The 25,708-nt window shown below is 45.6% G+C and overlaps 1 protein-coding gene across 2 annotated transcripts in view; it reads left to right on the top strand.

Moving 5' to 3' along the window:
- SCNN1D (sodium channel epithelial 1 subunit delta) overlaps positions 1-25,708 on the top strand; it is a 280,184-nt gene that overhangs the window by 234,050 nt on the left and 20,426 nt on the right. For both annotated transcript variants that reach the window (XM_069610096.1, XM_069610095.1), the window contains exons 10-12: positions 870-927; positions 14,260-14,315; positions 16,056-16,131. In XM_069610096.1, the coding sequence (XP_069466197.1) occupies positions 870-927; positions 14,260-14,315; positions 16,056-16,131 (190 nt within the window). The remainder of the gene's footprint in view (positions 1-869; positions 928-14,259; positions 14,316-16,055; positions 16,132-25,708) is intronic.

Genomic DNA, 25,708 nt, shown 5'->3' on the forward strand with positions numbered 1-25,708 from the left:
CATACCCCACCTGAATATTTTTTAATCCCAGAGTCTGAGTGTTGTTCAATCCCCATCACTGTATATTGCTAAAGTACCCCTTCACTGCATGCTTGCTAATCCCAATGTTACTGCATGTGCTATGCCCCATATCACATCATGGTTTGCACCCCCCTTCTCCTTACCTGCATATTTATATTCCCGCAGTCTCTGAGTGTTGTTTAACCCCCACTCCCCACTCCGTCACTGTACATTGTTAACTCACCCTTTCACTGCATGCTTGCTAATCCCAATGTTACTGCATGTGTTATGCCTCATATCACATCATGGTTTGCACCCCCCTTCTCCTTACCTGCATATTTGTATTCCTGCAGTCTCTGAGTTTTGATTAACCCTCCGTCACTGTATATTGTTAACTCACCCTTTCACTCCATGATAGTTAATCCCTCTGTTACTGCATGTGTTATGCCCCATATCACATCATGGTTTGCACCCCCTTCTCCTTACCTGCATATTTATATTCCCGCAGTCTCTGAGTGTTGTTTAACCCCCACTCCCCACTCCGTCACTGTATATTGTTAACTCACCCTTTCACTGCATGATAGTTAATCCCTCTGTTACTGCATGTTTTATGCCCCATATCACATCATGTTTTGAACCCTGCCCTTAAACCCCTACCTGAATATTATTAATCTAGCAGCCTGTTGATGGACCCTTCCTCACTGCATTGTTTTGTCGAGGCCGTCCTGATTTAGAACGTTTTTATTCTATACCTGACATCCACTGGAACAACAGGCACATCAGACACGCTTATGGTGTGACCTCTCTCACTAGATATGACCTCCTCATACGAAGAAATATTTTTTAACGTCTTCTTTTTGCTTGGGCAGGGAGACCTGGTACACATTGTCTGCCGGGACCGCACAGTGGCCACGACCTTTGTCTGAGGTAAGAAGAAGCATTTATCATCTGTGTGGGCTGCAAGGGCAACATTTGGGACAAAACTGGGGTTCATGGTGGCTTTGAACACCAATCAGTGATGTAGTACCCTCGCAGTCTAGAATACCCAGCAGGCTGCATTCAGTCCCAAACATGGTGCCAGCGCTTCCCCCGTGTGCATGTAAGATGACATCCTCGCCTAAGCTTGCCAAACACGTTCTGACCATGCTCGCCACCCTGGACCTACCTCCTCCTCGCCGCATGTTATGGGGTCTCCCACTGTGCACTCATGGAAAGGCTGAAGGTCACTTCCGGGGCTGAGGATCAATACTAGACAATCCCTCAGAGAGCAAGATCGGTGGATCAAACCCAACCCTTGTATTTACTCAATGTGGCACCATCACATGTGGGGGTACCCCAGTAATCTCCTCTTTCATGCCCTGGTCTTATACATACAATTGTCCCTCCAATTTCCCATTTGCTGCCCTGACCACTCGCCGTTGCTAACTCTCCTACCCAGATGAATCATAGATCCACCCTAAGCCCAGAAGCTCCCAATTCACGGCCATATGCAAAGCTCAAAAGACCCTCCAGGAGTCAATGGGGAGGCTTTAAAAAAGCTGACTCCAGGAATGACGTAATCATGCTGGATGGAGAACACATGCTGCACACACCCAGCCGGAGTTCTCCTCTGACTACCTCCTTCACGCACCCAGGAACATCTGCAGCATGTACAAGAAACCCGGTGATCCACCCAGAGAGCCACCTTAGCTAGCCAATCAAAAAAACTCCATATCCAATGGAGCCTTTCTTGTGCTGCGACAACTCAGATGCCCCCTCTTTTATCCCACCGCTCCATGCCTCGAAAGTAGGCACCACAATCTATCAACACACCATACTATGCTAACATCCTCTTGTCGAGCTTCCGACAAATCCAGCTGGTCTACGTCCGGCAAGTCGATAAAGCTGACACAGAACTCATCGCCGGTCAATAGAAAAGGTACTCGGTAACCATAGTACCGAAGACACTAAACTGAGTATAATGTGAAGCCTGAAAACATCTTCATATCCACAGGCTCATCTTAGAATGTCAAAACAGTGCTGGCCCCACCTCCCTATGCTGTGGAGTTACTCGGTACATTCCTTGGATGTGCCTAAATGCACAAGGATGTGGTGTTACTAATATGGATCTACCAATTTTGGGTTAAGTATTATTTATTTATTTCCGAATTTATAAAGCGCGGCTATATTGGCGCTGGGAGACCCGCCCCTCCCCAGAGGAGACAGTCCCAGTAGAATGATATCGTGCAAGTAAGTACTGGAATGTCTAGTTGAATAGAAATGTTCTCAGGGCGTTTCTAAAGGCGAGATGGTCACTAGTTGCTCGTAGTGAAAGAGGCACCGAGGTTCCACAACTGAGAGATGGCCAGTGAGAAGGCTCTGCCCCCTATAGTGGCTCTGGAAAAGCGTGGAACTGCAATCAATAAAGAATTGGACTAGCGTAAATTCCTAGAGGGAGCATAATTAGCAAAGGTCTCCTGGAAATAAAGAGCACCTTCGCCGTAGTATGCCCATGTACAGTACACAGGGATTTAAACTTAATTCAAGCATCCACAGGAAGCCACTGGAGGCTGTGGAGCACCGGAAATACATGAGAAACTCTAGGGCGACCGTTAACCAAGCTTGCTGCAGAATTCTGCAATACCTGCAGGCGCTGAATCAGGAATTTAGGCTGGGTAAGCAATGCTGTATCGCAGTAGTCTATGGTTCCTGCGAGGGTCATCGAGACCAAACGACTACGCAGGTTAGCTGGGATAAGCTGACTGATTTTTCTCAAGATATTCATTTTAAGATGCCCTGAACTACACCTAACAGCAACCTGTGCTTATGCCAAAACGGAGGACGCCACCTTAATCCCAAAGTTCTGAATGACCTGCACCGGGATCCACAGAGGGCCGAGCGAAGAAGGCCAGTAGTCGGTAGTCCACATTACTTGGGCCGCTGCTGACCGTCTGAGGACCTCAGTCTTTATGGAATGAGGCTGAGTCAGTTGGAATTCATCCACCTGTTTATGTCCTCTTGGCAGTTTCTCAGTCTCAAAGCTTGGAGGTCCTGAAACTGGTCCATCCTCAAGATCAGCTGCGTATCATCCACATAGGTATAGAACTGAGATCCATGCGAACAAATAAGTCTGGCAAGCAGAGAACATAGATATTAAAAAGTAAAGGGAAGATAGCAGACCCCTGGGGGACTCCACGGGTGAGCTGAATCGATGTGGAAACAAAAAGGGGGGAAAGAGAGCACCTGCGTTCGATTGTCCAGAAAGGCTCCAAACCAGGAAAGAGACGGTCCTCCAAACCCAGTCTCCCCAAGGCGGTGACACAAAATAGAGTGATCAATTGTGTCAAACGCTGTTGAGCAATCAAGCAAGACCCATATACCAACTCCGCCCTGGTCCACAATCATGGTCAGGTCGTCAATGATGGAAACAAGCACTGTCTCCTTACCCATTGACAGTCTAAAACCAGACTGGAATTGGTCAAGAATGCTCTGATGCTCGAGAAAGTCTCTAAGCTAGTAATGACACGAAATGCAATTAGTGTCATTAGCGAAAAAACATCCTTCCCCTAAACAATCAACGATGGACAGGAGTTACTGTAGGTTAGTATAGGTTATGGGGTAGGTAGTGAGAGTCATTTGGGGGTAATGTAATTACCTCCATTAGAATGGGGGAAAGAGGTTTTAAAACGGGCAAATTCGGCATACCAAAAATCAGTAAAACCCATGCTCATTAGAACCCCGTAGTTCCCACCACACTAGCCTCAAGAACCTTCTGAAAATGAATTCAAATGAACGGGCAGAGTGGACAGGGGTCTTTCTGCGTTGACCCACATACAAGGGAGCAACATGCACCCCCATGCATATCTCATCTGCAGGCCCTCAGTTCTTCCTGGTCTTCCACCATATGTACAGTAATACTTCTTGGCAAAGACTGGCAACCCCATATGTGGGGCTTTGTAGGGGACGAGATACAAGTCAGCACGGCACACTCAATGGCAGGCATGGCTGCAAGACTGAACTCCCACATCAACCATCTTCTCTTCCATACAGAAGACTTCACTGTTTCGGAAGTGGTCAGAGTTTCCTATATGAAAAGGATACTGTTATTTGCATGTTAAGGACAGTGTGCAAAAAACAAAGGCTTGGCCGCGCTCTTGAGATACAGCCACTGCAGGTTCAGCAGTGTTATATCCAGCGCTGTATTTAGGCAAGTGGCACAGGCCGGCGGAATCAAGCATGCGCAGAAGGAGCTCCTTCTATCTAGGGCTCCAGGTAACATTTAGAAGCGGGAGAACTTTACTCCCTACTTTTGAAGTTGGGAGTGAATTTTGGCCAGGGAATAAAAAAGCAATTCCCTTTCCCAATGCGGGTATTATTTAATAGCATTTTAATAGCAACGGCCAGGGGCGTTGCTAGGGGGTGGCTAAGGGGGCTATAGCCCCTGATCTTTTGGTTGTAGCCCCGGATAGAATCTCAGGAGCTACAGCCAAAAGACTAGCTAGCCCCCAGTCCCAACAGTTCCGACATCAGCATAGCCCCAGGTCTTTTCAAGACCTAGCAACTCCCCTGGCAACTGCACTGTAATTCTAAAACAGATATGTTTTTGTAATTGTTACTTCTTTGCACCTAATAATCCAGGATAATTAAAAGGGGCATTTTTGCTTCATATGAAGCAGTAGAAGTCTCAGAGCTCCTTCCTGTGACACTGCTTTGCTGGTCGCACTAGGGCTGTGTGGGTTGAAGTATGGGGGTTGGGCCGTTTGCTCCTATGTGCCTGTGTTTTCCTATTTCTTGTGGGGAGCACTTTTATCTCCTATTTCTTTTGCTATTGGGAGTATTTGCCAGTTTTGAGCAAGTAAAGGTGTCCGGTGTGTCACTTATGTGCAGGGCTGCACACATCTACCCCATTATACCCTCCCTGCCTTTGCCTCCGCTCAACCCCAGGAGTCTACTTCAGAACTAGCGTAGATACCATAGCTCTTACCAGACCAGTTGTCTTTTGAGTAGTTTGATTTTAACTGTGTAAATGATCAACAGCTTGTTTGGTTTTGTAGTCTTGGGCTCACCGGGGCAGCAGGTGTGTAGTGATGGAACCCATGGATCTGGCTTTTCCATTGTCTCAAGGTTATTGCTTGCATGATAATCTGAAGACATACCTACTTTCTTGTAGGCCTTCATGCTTTCAGCGTTGCAAGCTCCGCCATCATCTTGGGCTGAGACTTATTATTGAGTGTCTCCTTAACTTCTCTGGGTGTGACCTCCCTTTAGTGCCACGGTTGAAAACCTGGTGGAGTTGTTTACTTCTGGCAGGTGTTATAGGGTGAAGATGAACCCCTGCAGTTCCAGCGTTCACCTCTAAATGTGAGTGATGGGCTGCAGTGTTAAAGAATTCCAGCTTTTCCGTAAGATTCTCTTATTTTTGTCCGGTTCAATCTGCTGGGATTTTCACCACAGGCCCGAGTCTTTCCACGTGGTCCTCTGCCGTGTGGCAGTACGTCCAGACTGTCATCACATTGTCTCCAAGTAGACTTGCTAGAAGTGCACCCCAGTATTCCCTCCTTGAGCACTTCTGCTGCCAATGACACATGAAGCTGACACAAGGAAAAGCACCTCAGGATTGAGTTCCCCTCTCTTAATCCCCTGTAGTTCAACAGGAAAATGACACGTATTATTAATTTCCTTTCATCAAGTAGGAAGACAGGATCTCCGTGAAAGTTACATTCTCAAAATCTTTTATAATTGTATTGATTGGTGACAGTAACATCTAAAATCAAAATATCAAACATGTAACCTGACTACGGCAAACAAACTGCTTTACCACCTCCCACCTACCACCAACAAACTAAACCTTACGCTGAACTATTGCATCAAATTCCCAAACAAAAATCTCCGAAAAATGTTCATGCGAACAATACTAAACCTGATGCCAACGCAAGAAATTTGGGCTATCCGTACTCAATCAATAAACAAAACCTGCAGACTATGTCTAAACCCAGACATCACAGAAACATCAAGACATTTGATCTTGAATTGTCCTAAAACCGCCCACCTCCGAGCGGCATTCTTGCTACCGCTTCTTCAGGACTCTACTCTTAGAGAAGAACAGATTTGGTGGTGTAGATTGATCGCTGGGGAAAAAACAAAATGGGTTACAGTGGCAGTCAAGATTCTCGAAGCTGCCTTAAAACAAGCTACAGAACTCTGATTCAAACAACGAACTTAGCCAAGATTGAAACCGGTGAAACTGCATCAACAGATCTCAGAAAAAAAAAACGCTGATCGTTTTTTATACCTTGTAAAAATCAATTCTTTTTGGTTAAAATCAAGTAAATAAATAAAAAAATAAAAAAAATCAAACACATAATAAAACAAGTGACCATAAGTGCGAGAAAATAGGGTTAGTAGGTGACATTAGCTTGCCGCCACCATTGTAGTCCATACATATTGTATACTATTGGAGACTAAAAATAGGAAACAAATTATTAACAGTCTTCCTCGTATATCAGTTGCCAATCTTCAACTTGATTTATGTCACATGTCATTATTTGAAGACCTCTAATGGGGTGTTCTAACATAGATAGATGAAGCTTGGTGTTAATGCTTTTTCAAAAGTCGACATATGTTTCGGCCTTCATTGTCCATACTGCCCTATCTCTAGTGCTGTTGGTGTGCTGTTTGTTGAGGTCATCTTCAGGACAAATTGCTTTAAATCAAGAGTTCAGTTCTAACCAAAACGATCTTGTGGTCATTTCCACTCTGTAGAACAAAACTCTGTTCTGGGACTTTATCATAACTTCCCAACAGCTTTGTATTCTTCTTTTATCCAAACATACCTTCTTGTTTTTGGCATCGATTTTTCAGAACTGTGCCTCAAACTCGATCAATTTTGCACGGGAGAACTGTGTACGCTGTATGCTCCTCGGCGGCTGCCAGACACGTCTGTGCAAATTCGTCAGAAGCTGAACCTGTTGTACCTCCTGAGTCCTTCATGCGTCAATTGTAAAGATCGAGCTGGTGGTCTCCAGCCTTCAGATTGCGTCTCGAGAATAATTTTCTACCAGTCAGTCAGTTTGCCCACAGTGGTCCCTTCCTCCTGATGGCGTGGTCAGGTTCAGGTATCGATATGTTCACACAGATGTGTACCTGATCTGGTTGTTTGGCTTTGCCAGGAACGGCAGCTGGTGAGACACATACAAGTGGCCCCTTTCACTTTTTCGATAATGTCTGGGTACTCAAGTCTGATAAGTTTCTTTCTCACCTTCCGTCTCCTGTGGAATGGGAACTTCCATTATTTTGGCGTTTTGGTTGTACTGTTCATACCTTTGATGCAGCCAACCTTCGATGGTGACTCGAAGTCGTCCCACAGGTCTGTTGAGTTCATATTGAATGTTAAATGTGTCAGGTTCAGTTGGGCTGCATTTAGCGGCCTCATTGTTGCTTTGTCTTCTATGATGAATAGCTTGCTGCTTAGACACACGCTCAGTGAGATTGGTTGCTTGCGCCCAATTGCTAAAATGTTTTCCTTTGTTGGGTGTTGTCATACGGTTGGCATAGACTGCGAAAACTTGAATTTTGTCAGTAACGCCACTGATGCACCCGTGTCAATAATTGGCGACACGCAGACACTGCTTGCTTGCACTTGGCATAAGGTGCAGTGATGCTGCTTCTGCGTTTCTTCACTATTTGTGCTTTCTCCGGCTATCTCCGTTCAGCCTCGAGGTGACTGTCCACCTAGCATACACTGGTTCTGCCCCCTCCGTTCCAGCAGTTGTCCATGTGCCCTACATGGACAACTGCTGGAACACTGGTTGTGTGATTTACTTTTTTCTGGGACTATTTATTGTTTGATGGATCTATCTTTCATTCTCCTTGGGACCAGAGACGCTCCCGAGATGATGTGTGTAGCATCTTATCACCTGTACGCTCTCCATCGTCAGGTTGTCTGAAGGGTTGTTGTTGCACGCCATTGCTAAGGTCTTCATGAGGGAGATCGTTGGTTGCTGGAGAATTGGAGTTTTGTTGCCTCGTGGAGCCACAGCCCTCTATAACTGGCTTCTCGGGATTGTGTAGTTTGCATCGGCTTGTGAGCTGTTTCGCTCTGGCTAAAAACTTCTAGTGATTAGCCTTTCTGCAGTCCAGCTTTTCTCATGCAGAATCTTTCCAAATCAGGGTTCACTTGGGCATCTAAGTCTTCTGCAAGCACCACTGCACCTACAGCAGATCCAGTTTGGATGCTGGTTGGACAGTTGTCGAGCTTCCTTGCTAATGGGATGAAGCAACACGAAACGTTAAACACTGTCATACTTTCCCCATGTGGCTTTGAAATACTAGTTCAGCCTGTCTAGACATGTTGCCCATCGTGAGCCTTACGAGGAAGCTCTGCCTTATTACGAGTTCAGCGGTAGTGGTAAAAATAGGCATCAAGCCCATTGTCAGCTGTTTTTTGTCAATTTATCTGATTATTGGTTTGCGATCTCACACCTGAAAAGTGCCTGCATCTGCAAGACGCCATTAATTCAAAACACATAGCTGATGGCACCAGTGGCATTAAATTGAGCGACAATGCTCCTTTTGCCAGTTAGGTTATGTTATGTTATGTTATTTTATTTTTAAGGCGCCAAAGCCCGAAGGTGTCCAGGCACCATAAAGAGGGAAGAAAAACAGAACCCTATCTAGTAAAAGCTGGTAGCCAAATCAAGATTATGAAAACAGAATGGTCTTTAGCTGTTTCTGGAAAACCAAGAGATTTCCCATTGGAATAATTCACTCTTGCTAGCATTACAGCTCGAACCAGTTTCTTGCGGTTATCCTCTGAGACCAGAGGAGCCACTTGGCGGAGCACTCTCAAGAGATAATTAGTGCTTTTTACAATTGCATCAACTTGGGCATTGTCCACGTTGGCCTCCAGGTAAGTACCCAGGCTATTTACCTTGTGTACCACTGGAATCTGGCATCCATCAACCAGGAAGCTGCTATACAGACAACTCAGCTTCTCTCTGGCTTGTCTTGGGCCGTATAACATTAGTTTCTTTTTTTGGCGTTAAGCCAAAGCCAGTTAGTCGTCATCCAGTCTTTCACCATCAAATAGACCACGTCTAATGACTGTTGGTATTTGTTATGATCTCCACAGACCTCCAGTGAGAACTGAAAATCATCTGCATAATTGCAGAAGAAGAGATCAGAGTTTTCAAGGTCCCTACACAATGGGATAATATAAATGTTAAAGAGCAGGGGGGAAAGGCAGGTGCCCTAGGGGACTCCACAGACGGTAATCTCGGCATCGGATGCACTGTCACCCCAGTATACTCAGGAACTACATCCCTCAAGGAAATATTTGAGCCAAGTTATTGCTCCCCTGAGAGACCTCCAACAGTAGCCATCCAGTCCAACAGGATACCATGATCAAGCAAGTCAAAGGCTGCTTGTAGGTCCAATAGCATCAGCAACCCCGACTTGCCAGATTCCAGCCCAGAGAGCATGTGTGTTTGTAAATCTAACAAGGCACTCTCTGTGCATTGGAAGCTACGAAACCCTAATTGTCTTTTATGAAAGATACCTCTTTCTGATACGTGTGCTTGTAGTTGAAGCGTAGCTACCTTATCCACAAGTTTTTTTTAAAAAAAGAGTGTATTAGTAATTGGCCTAAGATTGGCCGCATCATTTTGTTCCAGACCAGCTTTTCTTAACAGCGGGGAACTGCTATGTGTTTTATAGAAGAAGGGATGTGACTAGTGCGAAAAGAGGAATTAACAAATCGGCAGAGAAAAGGGGCAAACACATCTCTATGTTCAAGTATAATTTTCAAAAGTAAAAGTTCCCCCGGGCAGCTTGTAGGGTGCATGGCCCGCATAATGTTACAAATATCTGTCGTGGAGTGTTCCTTAAAACAAAATTCAACCTGAGATTGTTGGAGGGACTGCTCTCCCTCAGCCAAGGATTTTAAGGCAGTTTTAGGATTAATTTGTGCCTCTTCAGTACTATTACCACTGAGTTACCTGTGAGTAACAGTAGGGGTTGTTTTAGCTAATTCTTGAAGAATTTTCTTTTGGGCGGTTTTTAGTTTATAGGCAAAGGTTTTCTGCAGTCTTTTGCAGTCATCAGATTCATTAGTAGGTTTAATGACAGGATTTATGCTAATGGCCTTCTCCCAAGACCTCAGGAGTCCAAAGAGCTCTTTAGTTTGGTTTCCAGCCTGGGTAATCTGATTGGCGTAGAAGTTATGTTTGGCTTCTGCAATTTGCATCTTATGTTCTTTCCACTGGAACTTCAGATTGGGGAATAACGGAATCCCATACGTTGCCAGAGTTGCCAAGGTGAACACAGGTGCTAACGGTAATTCTGTTTGGTGGCTTTGGCACTAGAAATATTGCCAAACCCGTAATGAGGACCTGACCGGCTGATGTTGGTAAGAGTTGCTGTTGCCTACGGACACTATTGGTTGGTGACCACCTTGTCCTCCGTAAAGGGGCATTGTAAATTGACGACTTGGGTTTCCTCTGAGTAGTTATGCTGACAGGCAGTGCAATATTGGCATGCAACACCCTGCCCTGGTCTTTCCGTGCTCGCTGGCCTTGTAACTTTTGTATATACAACGCGGGCAAGGAGGGCAGGTGGCGGAATGAAGGAGGCACGGGTGACTCGCATGGAGAGGTTTTCATCCTGTAGCCTGAGCGCAGGCTGCAGGCTAGTCTTTGGGGTGTGATGTACTTGTGACAGCATTTTTGCATAGTTGAGTGGCCTCTGGACTCCAGCTGGAGCCACCCCGGACCAAGATTCTATGCACAAGGACTTTCCCTCGTTATTTTCTCTGCTTTTTTTCCAATAAACCTATACATTGCTCCACGAGAGCAATCTTTTTACTAGTTTGTGGCACATGAAATTCATGCATTGCAGGCTCAGATTTTATTTGATTGGGGCAACTCGCAAACTCTCTTTCTGTGTGATTTACTCGCAGAAGGTCCTCGCCGGCGGCTTTGACATACAGATAAGGTGTTATACGTCTCCTTAAGACGCCAAGCGGCGAGATCTAACCATGCAGCATGGACCCTGCTGGACACAATGATCCGGTAACACCCTTTTCATGCCGAGGCTGCTTAAAACATGCAGGGGCAGCCCAGGAGCACAGTGGGTTTCTGCACTGAAGATATCTATGTGCAATCCCCATATCACAGATCCGAATCTTACACTTTTCTCCTTCTGAGGTCAACAAAATAAGGACTGATAAGTTGGATAGCATAACACCTATTCTTTAAGTGCAAAGTGACGCTTCAGTTTGAGCGGTTGCACTATGAATGGCTATGAATGGCTAAACATGAAATTCTCAAGAACTATGCAATAATCGATGAATTACCAGCCATAATTAATTGGTGTGATGTCATTTTGATGAAATATGCATTCCCACAAAATGCAAGAACCAACCAGCAAATCTCAATGCACTATTGCATCACAGTTACACATCTCTTGTACGCTATATGGATATATCATGTCACCAGGGAACCATGTAGTTATTAAAGTATCACAGTAAACAGTTACCCCACCAATATGCTCTATAAATACATGTACCATGTCACCAGAGATCCATGTAGTTGTTATAGGATCACAATAAGCAATTACCCCACCAATATGCTCTATAAATGCACATATCATGTCACCAGCGACCCTTGTAGTTATTAAAGGATCACAGTTAACAGTTACCCTACCGATATCCTCTATAAATGCATATGCAATGTCACAAGAGATCCATGTTGATATTATAGGATCACAGTAAACAGTTATCCCATCAAAATCCTCTATAAATGCATATATCATGTCACCAGGGATCCATGTAGTTATAATAGTATCACAGTTCACAGCTATCCCACCAATATCCTCTATAAATGCATATATCATGTCACCAGAGACCCATGTTGGTATTATAGGATCACGGTAAACTGTTACCCCCATCAATATCCTCTATAAAGTCATATATCATGTCACCAGAGAGCCATGTGGTTATTATAGGCTCACAGTTCAGAGTTACCCTACCAATATCGTCTATGAATGCATATGTCATATCACCAGAGACCCGTGTTTATTATTTAAGCAATAGAACCCAAGTAGGGGAGCATTGCCGGTCTGGTAATGCCCCAGGGTTTCAATTACAAGCCCGAGCAATGCAAGGGCTTTTACGTAAACCCCAGGAAATTACCAGACTGGTAATGCCCCCTCCAAGGGTTCTATTGCTATTAGTACCCTGGCATGTCGTACCGGGGTACTAATAGCATTATTTTCTCAAGCAGAGAAATTTGATCGAAACCGTTTCACCACTCAAGAAAAAAATGTCTGTCTGGGATCGGTTTGAAGGGACTACACGTAGTCCCTTCTCCCTTTCCATGGCGGCCATTGACATTATTAGAAAAAATAAATAAATAAAATGGCTGCCAGGGAAAGGGGGGAAGGGACTATCTGTAGTCCCTTTCCATGGCAACCAATGAAAAATGTAAACAAACAAAATGGCCACCATGGAAAGGATAGAAGGGACTACTTGTAGTCCCTTCTACCCTTTCCCAGGTGGCTTATCGCGCACCGGAGACGCATCAGCGTGGGACAATGCTACAGCAGGTAAGCGGAAGGAGGGAGAGGGGACTTAAATATATGAAAGAGGGGGTGGGGAGAGTGGGAGCGGGGAGCATACTTACCTGATTCCCGGCGAGGGAAGATGGCAGCCTCCCGCTCTGAGGAGCCTTGGAGCGGGGTCTTTCCCTGTGTTGTAAGGGCCCAGTTCCAAGCCTCCTCATTGGCTGGGAGGACGCCACCCCCCCCTCACCAGGTACTAATATAGGATAACAATGTGCAGGTACCCTACCAACATTGTGTATAAATGCATGTATCATGTCACCAGAGACTCGTGTAGTTATTATAGGGCCACAGTTCGCAGTTACCCCACTAATATCCTCTATAAATGCATATATCATGTCACCAGAGACCCATGCAGTTATTATAGGATCACAGTAAACAGTTACACTACGGATATCCTCTATAAATGCATATATAATGTCACCACAGATCCATGTTGGTATTATAGGATCACAGTAAACAATTAACCCACCAGTATCCTCTATAAATGCATAGATCATGTCACCAGAGACCCATGTAGTTAATATAGGGTAACAGTTCACAGTTACCCCACCAATATTCTCTATCAATGCAAATGCCATGTCACCAGATACCTGTGTTTATTATTTTAAGACCACAGTTCGCAGGTACCCTGCCAATATCCTCCATAAGTACATATATCATGTCACCACAGACCCCACGTAGTTATTATAGGGTCAAACAGTTCCCCTGCCAATATCCTCTATAAATGCACATATCATGTCACAGAGATCCATGTAGGTACTATAGGGTCACAGTAAACAGTTATCCCACCGATATCCTCCATAAATGCACGTATCATGTCACCAGAGACCCGTGTTTATTATTATAGGGTCACAGTTAAGTTACCCTACCAATATCCTCTATAAAGGCATATATTATGTCACCAGAGACCCATGTTGGTATTATAGTATATCAGTACAGATTTACCCTACCAATATCCTCTATAAATGCAAATATCATGTCACAAGCCACCTGCGTTTATTATTATCGGATCACAGTAAACAGTTGCCCTACCACTATCCTCGATAAATGCATATTTCATGTCACCAGAGACCCATGTAGTTATTGTAGGGTCACAGTTCACAGTTACCCTACCAATATGCTCTATAAAAGCATATATATTGTCACCAGGGCCCCTTTATCGTGTTATAGGATCACAATACATGGTTATCCATTTTCTATCCTCTATAAAGGAATATATCTTGTCACTAGAGCCCCTCAAATATGTCATTGGATGACAATACACGGTTACCTGGTATGTATCTTCTAAAATGAGTTTTGCATGCCACCAGAACCCCTGGATGGTGGTATTGCATCACATTACCAATATGCGTTTAGCCATTATGTAGCCTCTGTAAATGCATTCACCATGTCACCAGTCCGTCTCAAAGGCGTTATTGGATGGCAATACACAGTTACCTGTTAAGTATCCTCTATAAATTATTTTGCTCTCCTCTGTATCTGCTCTCTCTATCACACAGCTCTAATTCTGGTATTGTTGCTCTGTTTGCTGTAGCTAAAGTTGGCACTGATGCTGACTTTCTTAAATACTCATAGCTAAAACTCCACGACCTAACTCTGCTTAAAAAAAAGATTTTATTGCTAAAAAATGAAATCTAATGTCACATTTTTTTCATGTTTCAGGAATTGACTCTGCGTCTCCTTCATTTAAAATGCAAATATAATGGAACCAGCGGCAGGTAAGACTTAAAAGATAGCTCTTTACCTGTTCCTGTGCTGGCTGAAGCAGAGCGGGCGACTGGCCTAAGCACATTTCCCAATGTGTGCTTCTGAAAGGCCAACAGAGCTGGGCCTGGCCAGTCACATAAAGTTACAACCCTTAGGGCCTCATCACTGGTTGGCAGCGGTTGCCCTTAAATGTGGCGGTAACAGGGTTACTGCTGTATTTACCGCTCCGCCCAATCTCGAGCCCGGCATGGTTACCCCCAGCTCAGAGCTGGGGGTAAACTTGTGGGGGAAATGCCAATTTTTGGTGTATTACCGTGCAGTAATTGCACCGTAAATTCCCTGATGGGTGCAATGGACCCAATGGGGAATGGGGAACAACGTCTACTGCTCAAACCGTGATCCGGCGGTAATGCAGCCAGACAGGTGGGCGGTAGCGCTAGTAAAGTTTGCCGGTATCCCAGTCGGGATACCGCCCAACTCGTGAGCAAGCCCTTAGTTCTTTCAGGGATGCTAAACCTGTGGGTACATTTCAAAACTCCCCATAGGTCAGCACATCTGAACACCTAAAGTGGAACCTTTCTTGAAAATGTATTTATTCTTGGAGACGCACTGCCCTTTCCCACTGTCCCAGCTTCATGTCTTATCCTAGGCTGTTCATTTGAACTCTGAGGTGAGGAACAGTTTCCTTGCTTGAAGTCTCTGATGTGGAATTTTTGAACCTCAGGTTACCAGTAACCTCAGACAGTTACACATATCCCTTTCTGGTAGCTAGGCCATGCATAAGACTACTTTTTGGAAGAGTGGAACAGTGGAGATATGCAAAATAGAATTCAAAAGTGTAAAAGATAAAATGAGGGCAGTCAGACATTAAAAAAACGTAAAGTATCTGAAAAAAGGTATGAAGGTTATCTGGAAAAATACAGTCCTAAAGAAAGGGAGTTTGGATAGAAATGTTCAAAGATCTCTGTGCATGGCCGTGTACCACAATGGCCCTTTAAATGGACAATGTGTATGGTTAAACCAAGTTTGCCCGTTATTACCTAACAGTGTCTGCTCAGAAAATGCTGGTTGCCAAGCTAGTTGTGTGCCCTAGTTCCACATCCTCATGATACATCTCCTGTCTGTATCATTCTCAGTTGGCCCACATTGCTGATAAAGGGATGGACAACTGTTTCCATCCTCTACCACTTAGGCATCCCACACATTTCAGTGTTAAGCTAAGCCTACAAAAGACAAGGGCCCTCATAAAAAGTTGGCCGGTGCGGAATTAACGTGCAGGTATTACCATAAACCTGCATGTTTCCATAAACGGTAATTCAGCCAAATTGCGCGATGGGGTCCAATGGGGCTCTGTCGAATGGGGATTTACCACCATCGTCAGCACTCATAATCCAGCGATAATACTGCCGTAAAGAGTGTCAGCAACGGTATTACCATTTGCCGGTATCCTGGTAGGATTACTGCCAGGATACCAGCAAACTCTTAATGAGGCCCAAGGTATCTGGAGAGTAGTATCTGACAGACAACCGAGTACAGACACATGATTTCTCACTTCGGGACTTCCTGTTGTGAGGCCGGACTTCCTGTTATGAGATGACAGAGAAGGTTTGCATGGGACCAGTCTGCCCCTCAGGTCAAATATCATGCCTGCTGATGATGTGCAAATGTGAGATGCCATGTTAGGCTGTGTTACTCCAGGAAAGCTGCACACATGATTGGTCTGACATGAGCACATTTCTCTTTCTGCCTAGGAAAGAACTATCGCGAATCAACATCTTCTTCCAAGAGATCAGCCAAGTAGAAACCAATGAGGTGGCCATCATGACAGTAAGTCTTCTTTGCTTTCATTGTTTTCTGAGAAATTTCTTTCAACAGTGCTTGTGTCCAGTAGAAGCTGTGGCCCTGCTTATGTTTAGGAGACCAGTTTGACAAAACCTTCTTTACAAAAAGGCACAATATATTGTAATAAAAAAATAGTATCCTTATGAGTAATATTTTAAAAAATAAAAAAAGTGAGACAATTATGAAGCTGAGCTTGCCATGCAATTTTAGCTGAGTCTGCAAGCCACTACCCCTTCCTCTCAGTCTCACCCGCCTGGAGGTGTCACGTCGTTTTCTCAAATCTGGGACTCCCTTTTATTTCTCTGCCACCCTGAACCCCACCATCTTGGAGAGACCCCCCTGGAGTTCCCCTAACCCTTGCTGCCCCGGAGTTTCTCCTATACTGCCATCCTCTTACGTGGTACTTCACCATCTGTGTAGCCACCTTTCCCCACTCGTTCCATTGTGCAGTCGTCATTTTGCACTCGTCGTTGCGCACTTGATTCATGCAGGATACCTTTTGTGCCATCCTCAGTGAGGACAGTGCCACATTAAGAAAAATCTTCGTTGCTGCAGCTCTGCAGATTCGTATTTTGCCAGTGTTCTAAACTGTACCTTGACAGGTATGTATTTAATGAGTGATGATCCGTGCATTAACATGTTGAAACAGTATTACCCGAATTGTTTGCATACAATTGACTGAATTACAGTGGTCCTAATTGACCTTCTGTACAATTGACAGTTTGGTTATTTTTATATATATAATGGGTTGGTTTGGGTTTATAATAATATAAGGGGATTGGGTGGGGCATTGCGGCGGGGAGGTTGGAATGGGTGGTGGGTTGCGGGGGGTCCCCCCCGCATATATTTCCTAATTGACCTTTTAAATTCAGTCACTTGTGCAGAAGGTCAATTGTGATTTGGTCAATCTTGATTCAGTCAATTCTGATTCGTCAATTCGTATGCAACCGTTGAAACACCTTCAGATATAAAAACCTTTGAAATTCAGTGAAAACATTGTATTATGGTGATGTTATGGTTAAGCTTACAAACATGCAAATTCAGTGGCAAAAAACCTTTAATTAAAGTGATATTATTGTTGCAGGACAACATCTAACAAATATTGGCAAACCAACAGTTTTGACTATTGTGTAGGCATGGGCTAGGCATTTGCCAGGCACTACCATAATAGTACTTCCTAGCCATCAGATGGCAACACCAGATGGCAACAGCTGGAACATTGTGTGATAACCTGGGCATATGCTCGCAGTGCCTGGCAAATGCTTACTGAATACATATACATAAGCCATTAACAGGACCCCAGTCCAAGGAACAGCAATAAATAAAGTGGGTCGAGGTGCACTTGGTTAAGTCATTTCTATCATACAAGTAGTACATTTACAATTTATATTAAACCATTAACTCTCAGCAAACTATTTGGAAATAATACCGGCACGCCAAATGTTGTATTGCTTGATAGAGCTAGTGAAAGGCTGTCCAGGAAGATGTGTTTTAGTTGGTGAGAGTCAGGCATTGATTGGGAATGGCCACTGGGATTAGCATGGCCATGAGCAGTCAATTGGTGGGTAAATAACCAAAAAAAAAACATAAACTATTTGTCTTTCCTAACATGTCATCTTCCTCCTAACTGTACTCTAATGCAGTAGTTTTGTCTTCTAAGTGGTGCTTAAGAACCACCAAACAGTCAAAACTAAAAAACATAGAAGTTTGCCAGTAAGAGTAAGCTGTGCAACCATAACTCATGCCCCTAACATACACGTCCCAAACCGAAACACATGAGATCACTGGTGACATGATAAAATACATAATTAAGGACAACACTGATGAGATCACTAGTTTGACAAATCACTCAAGCTTTTCTGACACTGCTTACATCTTCTAAGACCACTGTCAGCCCCACTGTGATAGCACTATGATTTGTATTCAGATCTTTCTCAGCTTGTGTCTTACACTCACTAAATCGGTCATGTTGGCAACTGTCAGTCAAAGTCGACAATAAGCTGTATAATTCCTTACAGCAAGTCTCACATTTAAAAGGAGTGATTTTGTTACTTAAATAACCACTTTGTTATTCTCACCCAGTCCTTTATTAAATATTTATTTCACTCAAAGGTTTGGGATCTATCCTTACATCAAACCTGAAACGCCAAATAAATGTATGATGTGTCACAAGCCCCTTTGATGGCAAGCGACTCTGTCAGAGCATATCTCTATTCAGCACCTACCACAATTCTTCAAGTGAAAGCAGTAGTGGTCACCTTTCCTCTCCAATCTGCACAAGACACATTATTGAGCCTTGATTGCTACTGTCAGTACCAGTGATGCTCGGTTCTACGTTTTCTTTTTTTTCGTGGGTGTGCTGCAGGGGGCGGAGGTCCCCCGCAACACCACGCTCACTATACCACACACTATAGTGAGCGGGGTCTTGCGGAGGATACCCCCCGCAGTCTTCTTTTTTATTTACCTGCAATGCTACCACCAAAGGTTCAAACTTTTGGTGTTCGAACCTTTGGTGGTAGCATTTTTAGAACTTTTTGTTCATGCGACCGTTAAGATACAGGGGCCGATTCATGGAACAAATGTGAGCCGAAATTTGTGGCGCAAGCGTGAAAAAGCAAGCGCACGCGTGCGATTCATGCAAGGCCCTGCGCCTGTTTTTCCCGGGATTTGCGTGAAATCCGCGGGGTGGCGCACACGGGCGCACATGTCATTGCAACATCCAGAACGCAGTACGCGACACACACAGCAAAAGCTCACGCCGTCCGCGTACACACAAAAAGGGGGCAGAACACGCGGAATGGGGAACAACGCATGAAAAAGAAGGCATAACTGGGAAGTTCTCGAGGGAAATACACGGAATGCCCACACGCACGTGGACAACACGTATTCATGGAATCGAATATGGGAAACCTGTGCACGCCAAAAGACGCACACAGGCGTCAACATGTCCGCCACACGAAGGCTGGCGGAACCGTCCCCGCGCAGTATAAAAGTGCACGCAAACAACAAACACGTATATACAGCTACGATGAATACCCCATTTGTCGCAGCACTGATCGTTGGACACTGCAGGAGGAGGAGAATAGCCAGGCCCCGCATTTTTTTGCCCCGGACCAGCCTTTTTGGGATGCCTGATGACCAAGTCTATGGCAGGCATAGGTTTACACCTCGTATCATCCTAGACCTGGTCACTGAATGGGAGGATGACCTCACATCACCCACCTTGTGCTCCCAGGCACTGAGCCCCTTGGAAAAGGTGCTCAATGCCCTGCATTGTATGGCCACTGGGTCATTTCAGCGGACAACTGCCATAGTTGGGGGAGGCTCCCAGGCCACACAGTCAGGCTGCCTACACCAGGTGTTGGCAATCATGACTGCGCGCCCCTCAGTCCGCAGGCACATATACAGGCCTAGAACACCCGCAGAAAGGCAGGCCGTGTTCCAGGACTTTTACAGGGTTGCATACTTCCCCAAAGTGCTTGGTGCCATAAATTGCACCCATGTGGCCCTACGTCCACCTAGGGTCACTGAGCACATCTATCGAAACCGCAAGCACTGGCATTCCATCAACGTACAGGTTGTATGTGATGCCAAGGGAATCATCACCTCTGTCTATGCAAACTACCCTGGGTCTACCCATGACAGTTTCATATACAGAATGTCCGCCCTGAGCCGGGACCTGGAAGCTGGGAAGCATGGCGACACATGGCTCATTGGTGAGTACAAATGTCTGTGCACATGCATGCATGTCACACACAGACACATACACAAACCCAATTAATGACAACCATCCTCACCTCCCCAGGGGACAGTGCCTACACTCTGAGCAACCACATGATGACGCCAATATGGAACCCCACCACACCACCCCAGGTAAGATACAACGCTGGCCATATTGTAACCAGGGGTATAGTGGAGCGCACATTCGGAGTGCTCATGTCACGCTTCCGCTCACTTGACCGCTCTGGCGGGCAGCTAGTACATGCACCGCCAGTAGTGTGCAGGATCATTGTGGCAGCATGTGTTCTGCACAATGTTTCAACACGGCAGGGCGCACCGGTGGACATGGTGGTGCCCCCACATCCCCAACCACAGGCACAGGTGCTGCCCATGGGAGGGGAAAGGGCACGTGGCGAGGCAGCCTGGACCCAGCTTGTGGCCACATTTTTCATCTAAACCCCCACCCCTGCGGAGTACAAACAGGCCTGGCACATACCAGGTGACAATCAATGATTACAAAGAGACAGTCAACTGTCACAACCCTACCACGCTGAGAATGTTGCCTCGGAAGTGCTACATTGTGTGCATCCCTAGCTACTTAAACATAACCAATTCTGTGTGACCAAAAGGAACACATGCAAGGTGTACATCACACCACCCCCCTGCAAAACAGGCCATGACATTCACTGGTATGTCACCCAAACCCTCCCAACCCACATCACACTTGTCTGCCACACCATGACATGCCATGCAACAGCAAAAGATCAAACCAAAAGCCCAACACATGACCAATTAGATACGAAGTGACACGTGATAAATGGAAACAGGCCTGAGACAATCACACCTAACATGGAATCAGGTCAAATGACTGACCAACAACCCCCCCCGCACACAAAGTCATACACAATGCATGCCACCAGCGGTACCATCAACAAAAGACAGACTGCCTGTTGACATGCACATTGTCCAAGCCAAATCCGCAAATCCCTAACCTGTGTGTGTCTCCTGCAACACACCGCTCAGCACACAGCACAGTGAGCAGCCATTCTGTTGGGGATACACATTGAGCATCATATAAAAAGGTCAAGCAACAAAAAAAACCATTGACACATGTACACGATCCTCAAATGGTAAGTGATTATGCGCTGCAGGGACACAGCATGCCAGAGAAGGCAATCTGTGTGCATGTGTGTGCATGGAAGGGTGGTTGTATGTGTGGTGGAGCATTGGGTAAGTGTGTGTGTCAGTAGGGACATGCACGCAATACATGCATGTGAAAACAAGTGACCCTCAGTGTCCTGTACACATCACATGTGAACATTGCCCATGTGTACACCCCAGTATGTCAAACCACAACAATCCCCTGACACCTGAAAAGTAAAGCCAACGCAGGAACAGCCATTGACCAGCAGAACACATCATGTACATAGTACCCCACCATGAGAATGTCATAGAGTGCACAGATACCATAGCCCAAGCATACTGTCCCACAACAAAAGGCCCTCCCTCATTTACTCATCATCATGACCTTCAGAAGAACTGTGTCTGGGGTCCGTTGCCTCCTTCCTCCTAGTCTACCTGGCTTCAGGATCCCCCTGCCCCTTCGTTTCCTTGTTCTACCCTGGGGGAAATAGGGTCCAGCCCCCTCAGAGGCCACCTTGACTGGTAAAAATACCAAATCGCAGAGAACTCCAAGGAGCCAAACCCCCAAACCAGGGAAAAAGCCTGTAGCCCACAAAAAACCCTGGAAGAGTCTCCAGTAGATGACTTGAAGTTGCTGAATATGGGCAAGCACATGTCCAAGCAGAATGATAGAAGAACTACCAAGGTAGCACAGTTGACCAATGGATCAACAGGATGGGTAGCATTTTCAGTACACAATAATCAATGAGGATGCAACAACGGATGGGTAGTGTCACAGCTCTGGTCTCCAGGCGCAGGAGTGGCACAAACCAAACACCCCCTCTGTGGTCTGGGCGCCTGCAGGGTGACACTTACACAGGCCTCAGAGACCCCAGAGGGGAAAGAGGGTCAGGGACCGTTGGTTGGATAGGCATCGGTATTCAGGATAACCGGAAAGAGGGTCAGGAGAGGGGAGGTGGTTGGGCAAGGGAAAGTAGGCAAAAGACAAAATCCTACTATTGACAATTGGACATACTCAATCAGAGAAACCATGTTCCTCATGCACATTGTACAAAATGGCTCAAAGCCGAGACAAAGAGAGACTTATCTCTGGGGTGAGGGCTGGTCTCCTGCCTGCGCACTCTCAGGTCCGGTAACAGGAGCAGTTCAATGCTGCAAAGAGTGTGAGTTACTATTCTGTATGTGTTTTCCCCACACACATAACACCATTCATGCCTCAAACTTAGTGACTCCTCCCCAAACAAGCACCTTTGTCTGCTGCTTCATTCGCATACTTTTCCTTGCCCCCTTGATGGTTCATACACTGTTAATGCGTTAAGGCAGCCACACGTGGCCCCGCAGTAAATGGAAGACATGTGGTAAGAATCACACATGATAGAATGGTCCTTGGGTGAGCGGCTAGACGCGTGTGGCACGGTGCGACTTCAGTACAAGTTGCGTTCTGCCAGCTGTGGATTTCTATAGGTAGCGCACATGGCAATTTGCATATGCTAATGATATGCACTGCACTCGAGTTTGTGCGGTGCTGGGTGCCCCCCCCTTGCACTGTATTAGTTTGTGTCTCAGAACGCTACTGAGCTAATAACTTTGCTTCTGTGGAGCAGGGTGGACTCGAGGATATGGCCGATGGCCCCTGCGTGTGCCCTGACAACTGGGAAAGCTTCTCGGCATTTTGTCCTCAGCGCGGCTTAGCTGTACTGTGCACATCTTCCCCAACGCCTGGCCAACTCCCAGCACTGGTGCAACTTAGCTTGCATGTGTGAGGGGCCTGGAGGCAGGTCGGCTGGGGCATGGCCCCTCATGCTGCTCACCTTGCTTGGAGCTCCTGGAAACACATCTGCTTCTGTCGGACGTCTGAGCACAAGCCCTGTGCTTCTGCTTGCGCGCACATGCGCACGTGTGCCCCACCCAAAGTGGCAAGGGTTTAGTGGTTCTTAGACCGGTGTCTGCTGACAAAGGTAGTGTGGATGCTCCTTTTCCTACAGAAAGGGCATAAAAGGCATCAATAAGTCTTGAAAGTTTACTGTGTGTGTCTTCATGCTAGTTGTTAATGGGCCATGTCTGAGACCTACATCCCACCTCTTCCCACACAACCCCAGGTTCTGTACCCTGACAGGTAGAGCTGGAACTTGAGTCGAAAATAACCAAGGAGGCTGGCACAACAGGATGGTTGAGCTGAAATCCAATCAATCATTGATAGCGTGAACAAAGAAAGGCAGAGACAGCAGAAGTCTTGAAAGGCACAGAGAATGTGAGATAGCTGGAAACAGCTGACAGCAAGTCAAGAGCCACAACAGTTGAATAGCATTGGTAAAAGCCAACAGCCAACATAAAGCCATGGATGTAATATATGAAAGACAGGAGGAGTGACAGAAGATGCTGTTGAACAGAATTCTACAGAGGCAAAACTAGGCAGTGTAAGAGTATGTGGAAATAACAGCCCGACAGACAGGCGGACAGATCTGCATCAAGGACAGTAGCAGGAAGAAGAACAGGGACTAAAGGCACCAGAGTGTGAAAAACAAGTAAAAGAGCAGTAGTCCAGTTGGAAACTGCGCCCTCAGCAGCATCAAAGTCCAAGAGGAAAGAGAGACACAACGTGCCGTCCAAAGGGAACAGAGCATAGCAGTAGTATAGGCGGACATCTCAGGTGAGGACTGGACCGTGACTTGTGCCTCTTGGGTCACATTGCTAATGTATCCTCCTTTGCCACAGTCCCCAGGGGCTGAATTCAACATGCACCAACTTGACATTGTCAAAATCCGTCCCCCTTCCACCATCAGTGCGACTCTGACAGGCAAAGGGTGCAGGCTACTGTCTACAGCATGAAGTGCATCAAGCACATCTACAGGCAAGAAAAGAACATACATCACAATCAACATCAATAAATGGACATATCAATAATGTACTCACCAAAATTGATTGCAGGCATGCCGTGGAGAAAACATCCATAATCCCCACTAGGGGTGTTAACACAAGTAGTACACCAGCAGACAGGCCACAGATATGACGAAAGTCCAATGCCCTTATGTAAATGGTTATAACACCGAACCATCCTTGCAAGCCCATTGATAGGGGAAGCAGGAGTGGGATATGTGAGTCAGGACCCCAAGCTGCAAACACATATACGAGATAAGCTTGAAGGGCCCAGCTGGAACAGACAGTGAATGCTTTCAAAAGCCACAAAGCGCCACACCGTCACATGAAGGCACAATAGACAAGCAATTTTAAACTATATTAACTAATTAAACTAACTATAAAATTCAAAAATTGGCCACATACGACCCCGGGGGGGGGGGGGGGAGGGGCCGGCACCCAGGAGTGGGGAGGAAAATGGTGCACCTCAACACCCAAATGCGATGATGTTAAAAAATAAAGATAAAAAAACCTCCATGGGTTCAACGCCTGCACGGCCTGACCTATGTGGGAGATAAGTCGTCGTCCTCCTCACCCTCTGACTCAAAAGGTAGACGTGGCACAGTACCCTGACCACGCCTATGCGCAGCTTGCCCCTCGTCGGCAGCAAGTGTATACTGGAGGGAAAGCCCAAACCAGATTCAGGACTGAGGGCTGGAAACAAATGCGTACAACAAGAGGGGATTGTCCTGACTGGGGAAGTCTAAGCTGACTACAATATATTTTTTGCAGTATAAGTTTAAAGACAGTATCCTATCTTTGGGTGTCGCAATTTGTACAATTACCAAAGATAGCAGTACATGAAAAACAACAATAATCATCCACATGTACAAGGTCATTAGTTTATGCAAGACAAGCTTTTATTAAGTGGCTTGTCCTTGTTTCTTTAAACAATTTATGAAAAACTTGTAAATATCATACAAAACAGGGGGGGGGTTTGCACATATTTCACCCCCAATAGACAATAAAGTGTAAAACAATAGAGATGCAAAGCATGAAACAGAAAGTAAAGTCAGTTCATACAAGCATGTGCTGTATATTGACATTAATCCAAAATATAACAGTAGTATGAAGGCATCATGTTACCTACTAATACATTCTGATTTTATATTGTTCTGATAGTAACATAACCAGGCTAAAGGGTGACCAAACAATGGTATTTGATCGACGTCTCTGAAATAGATCTTGACTAAGATTCAAGGGGATCCCTGCCCACCAGGGTGGTGGCGGGGTCCCAGGACGTTTCGGCTTTGATGGATCACAGCCTTCTTCATGGAGCCACGGAGTGGAGTTCCCTGAAAGAAATTTAAGGGGAGCTCGAGTTACTAAAGTGGATTGTAGGATGCACCATAGTTGAAGGGCATGTACATACATATGTTACTGTCACAGGAATTCAGGACCCTTTACTGAAAACTAAAGAACAAGTGTCTAGTTAAATTGTGAAGGAGAACAGGGGGTGGCTCTACAACGGCCTGAGTGTTGGATAAATGTCTGACGTAAATGGAAGCAAAGATAAAATACAATAAAATACTCCTCTATAAGTGACATGGGCTTGTGCCACAGTGTACCAGATGGAGGAGAAACACAGCGTTTGATTGCTATGGTATAGCCTACGAAAGTACAAATGTTGTTAAACTCAACTAACCTACTCCATTGGACCAAATGATATAAACATGGAGTAAGGAAGTTCGAAATACCTTTAGGTATTGCTGCAAACCCACCCCAATATGGTGGTTTGTTACTGCTATACGCCGAGTGGCTGTAAAGTGGCGTGCTGGGGAGG

This window comes from Ambystoma mexicanum, chromosome 8 (genome assembly GCF_040938575.1).
Source record: "Ambystoma mexicanum isolate Mex_15411 chromosome 8, UKY_AmexF1_1, whole genome shotgun sequence".
NCBI lineage: Eukaryota > Metazoa > Chordata > Amphibia > Caudata > Ambystomatidae > Ambystoma > Ambystoma mexicanum.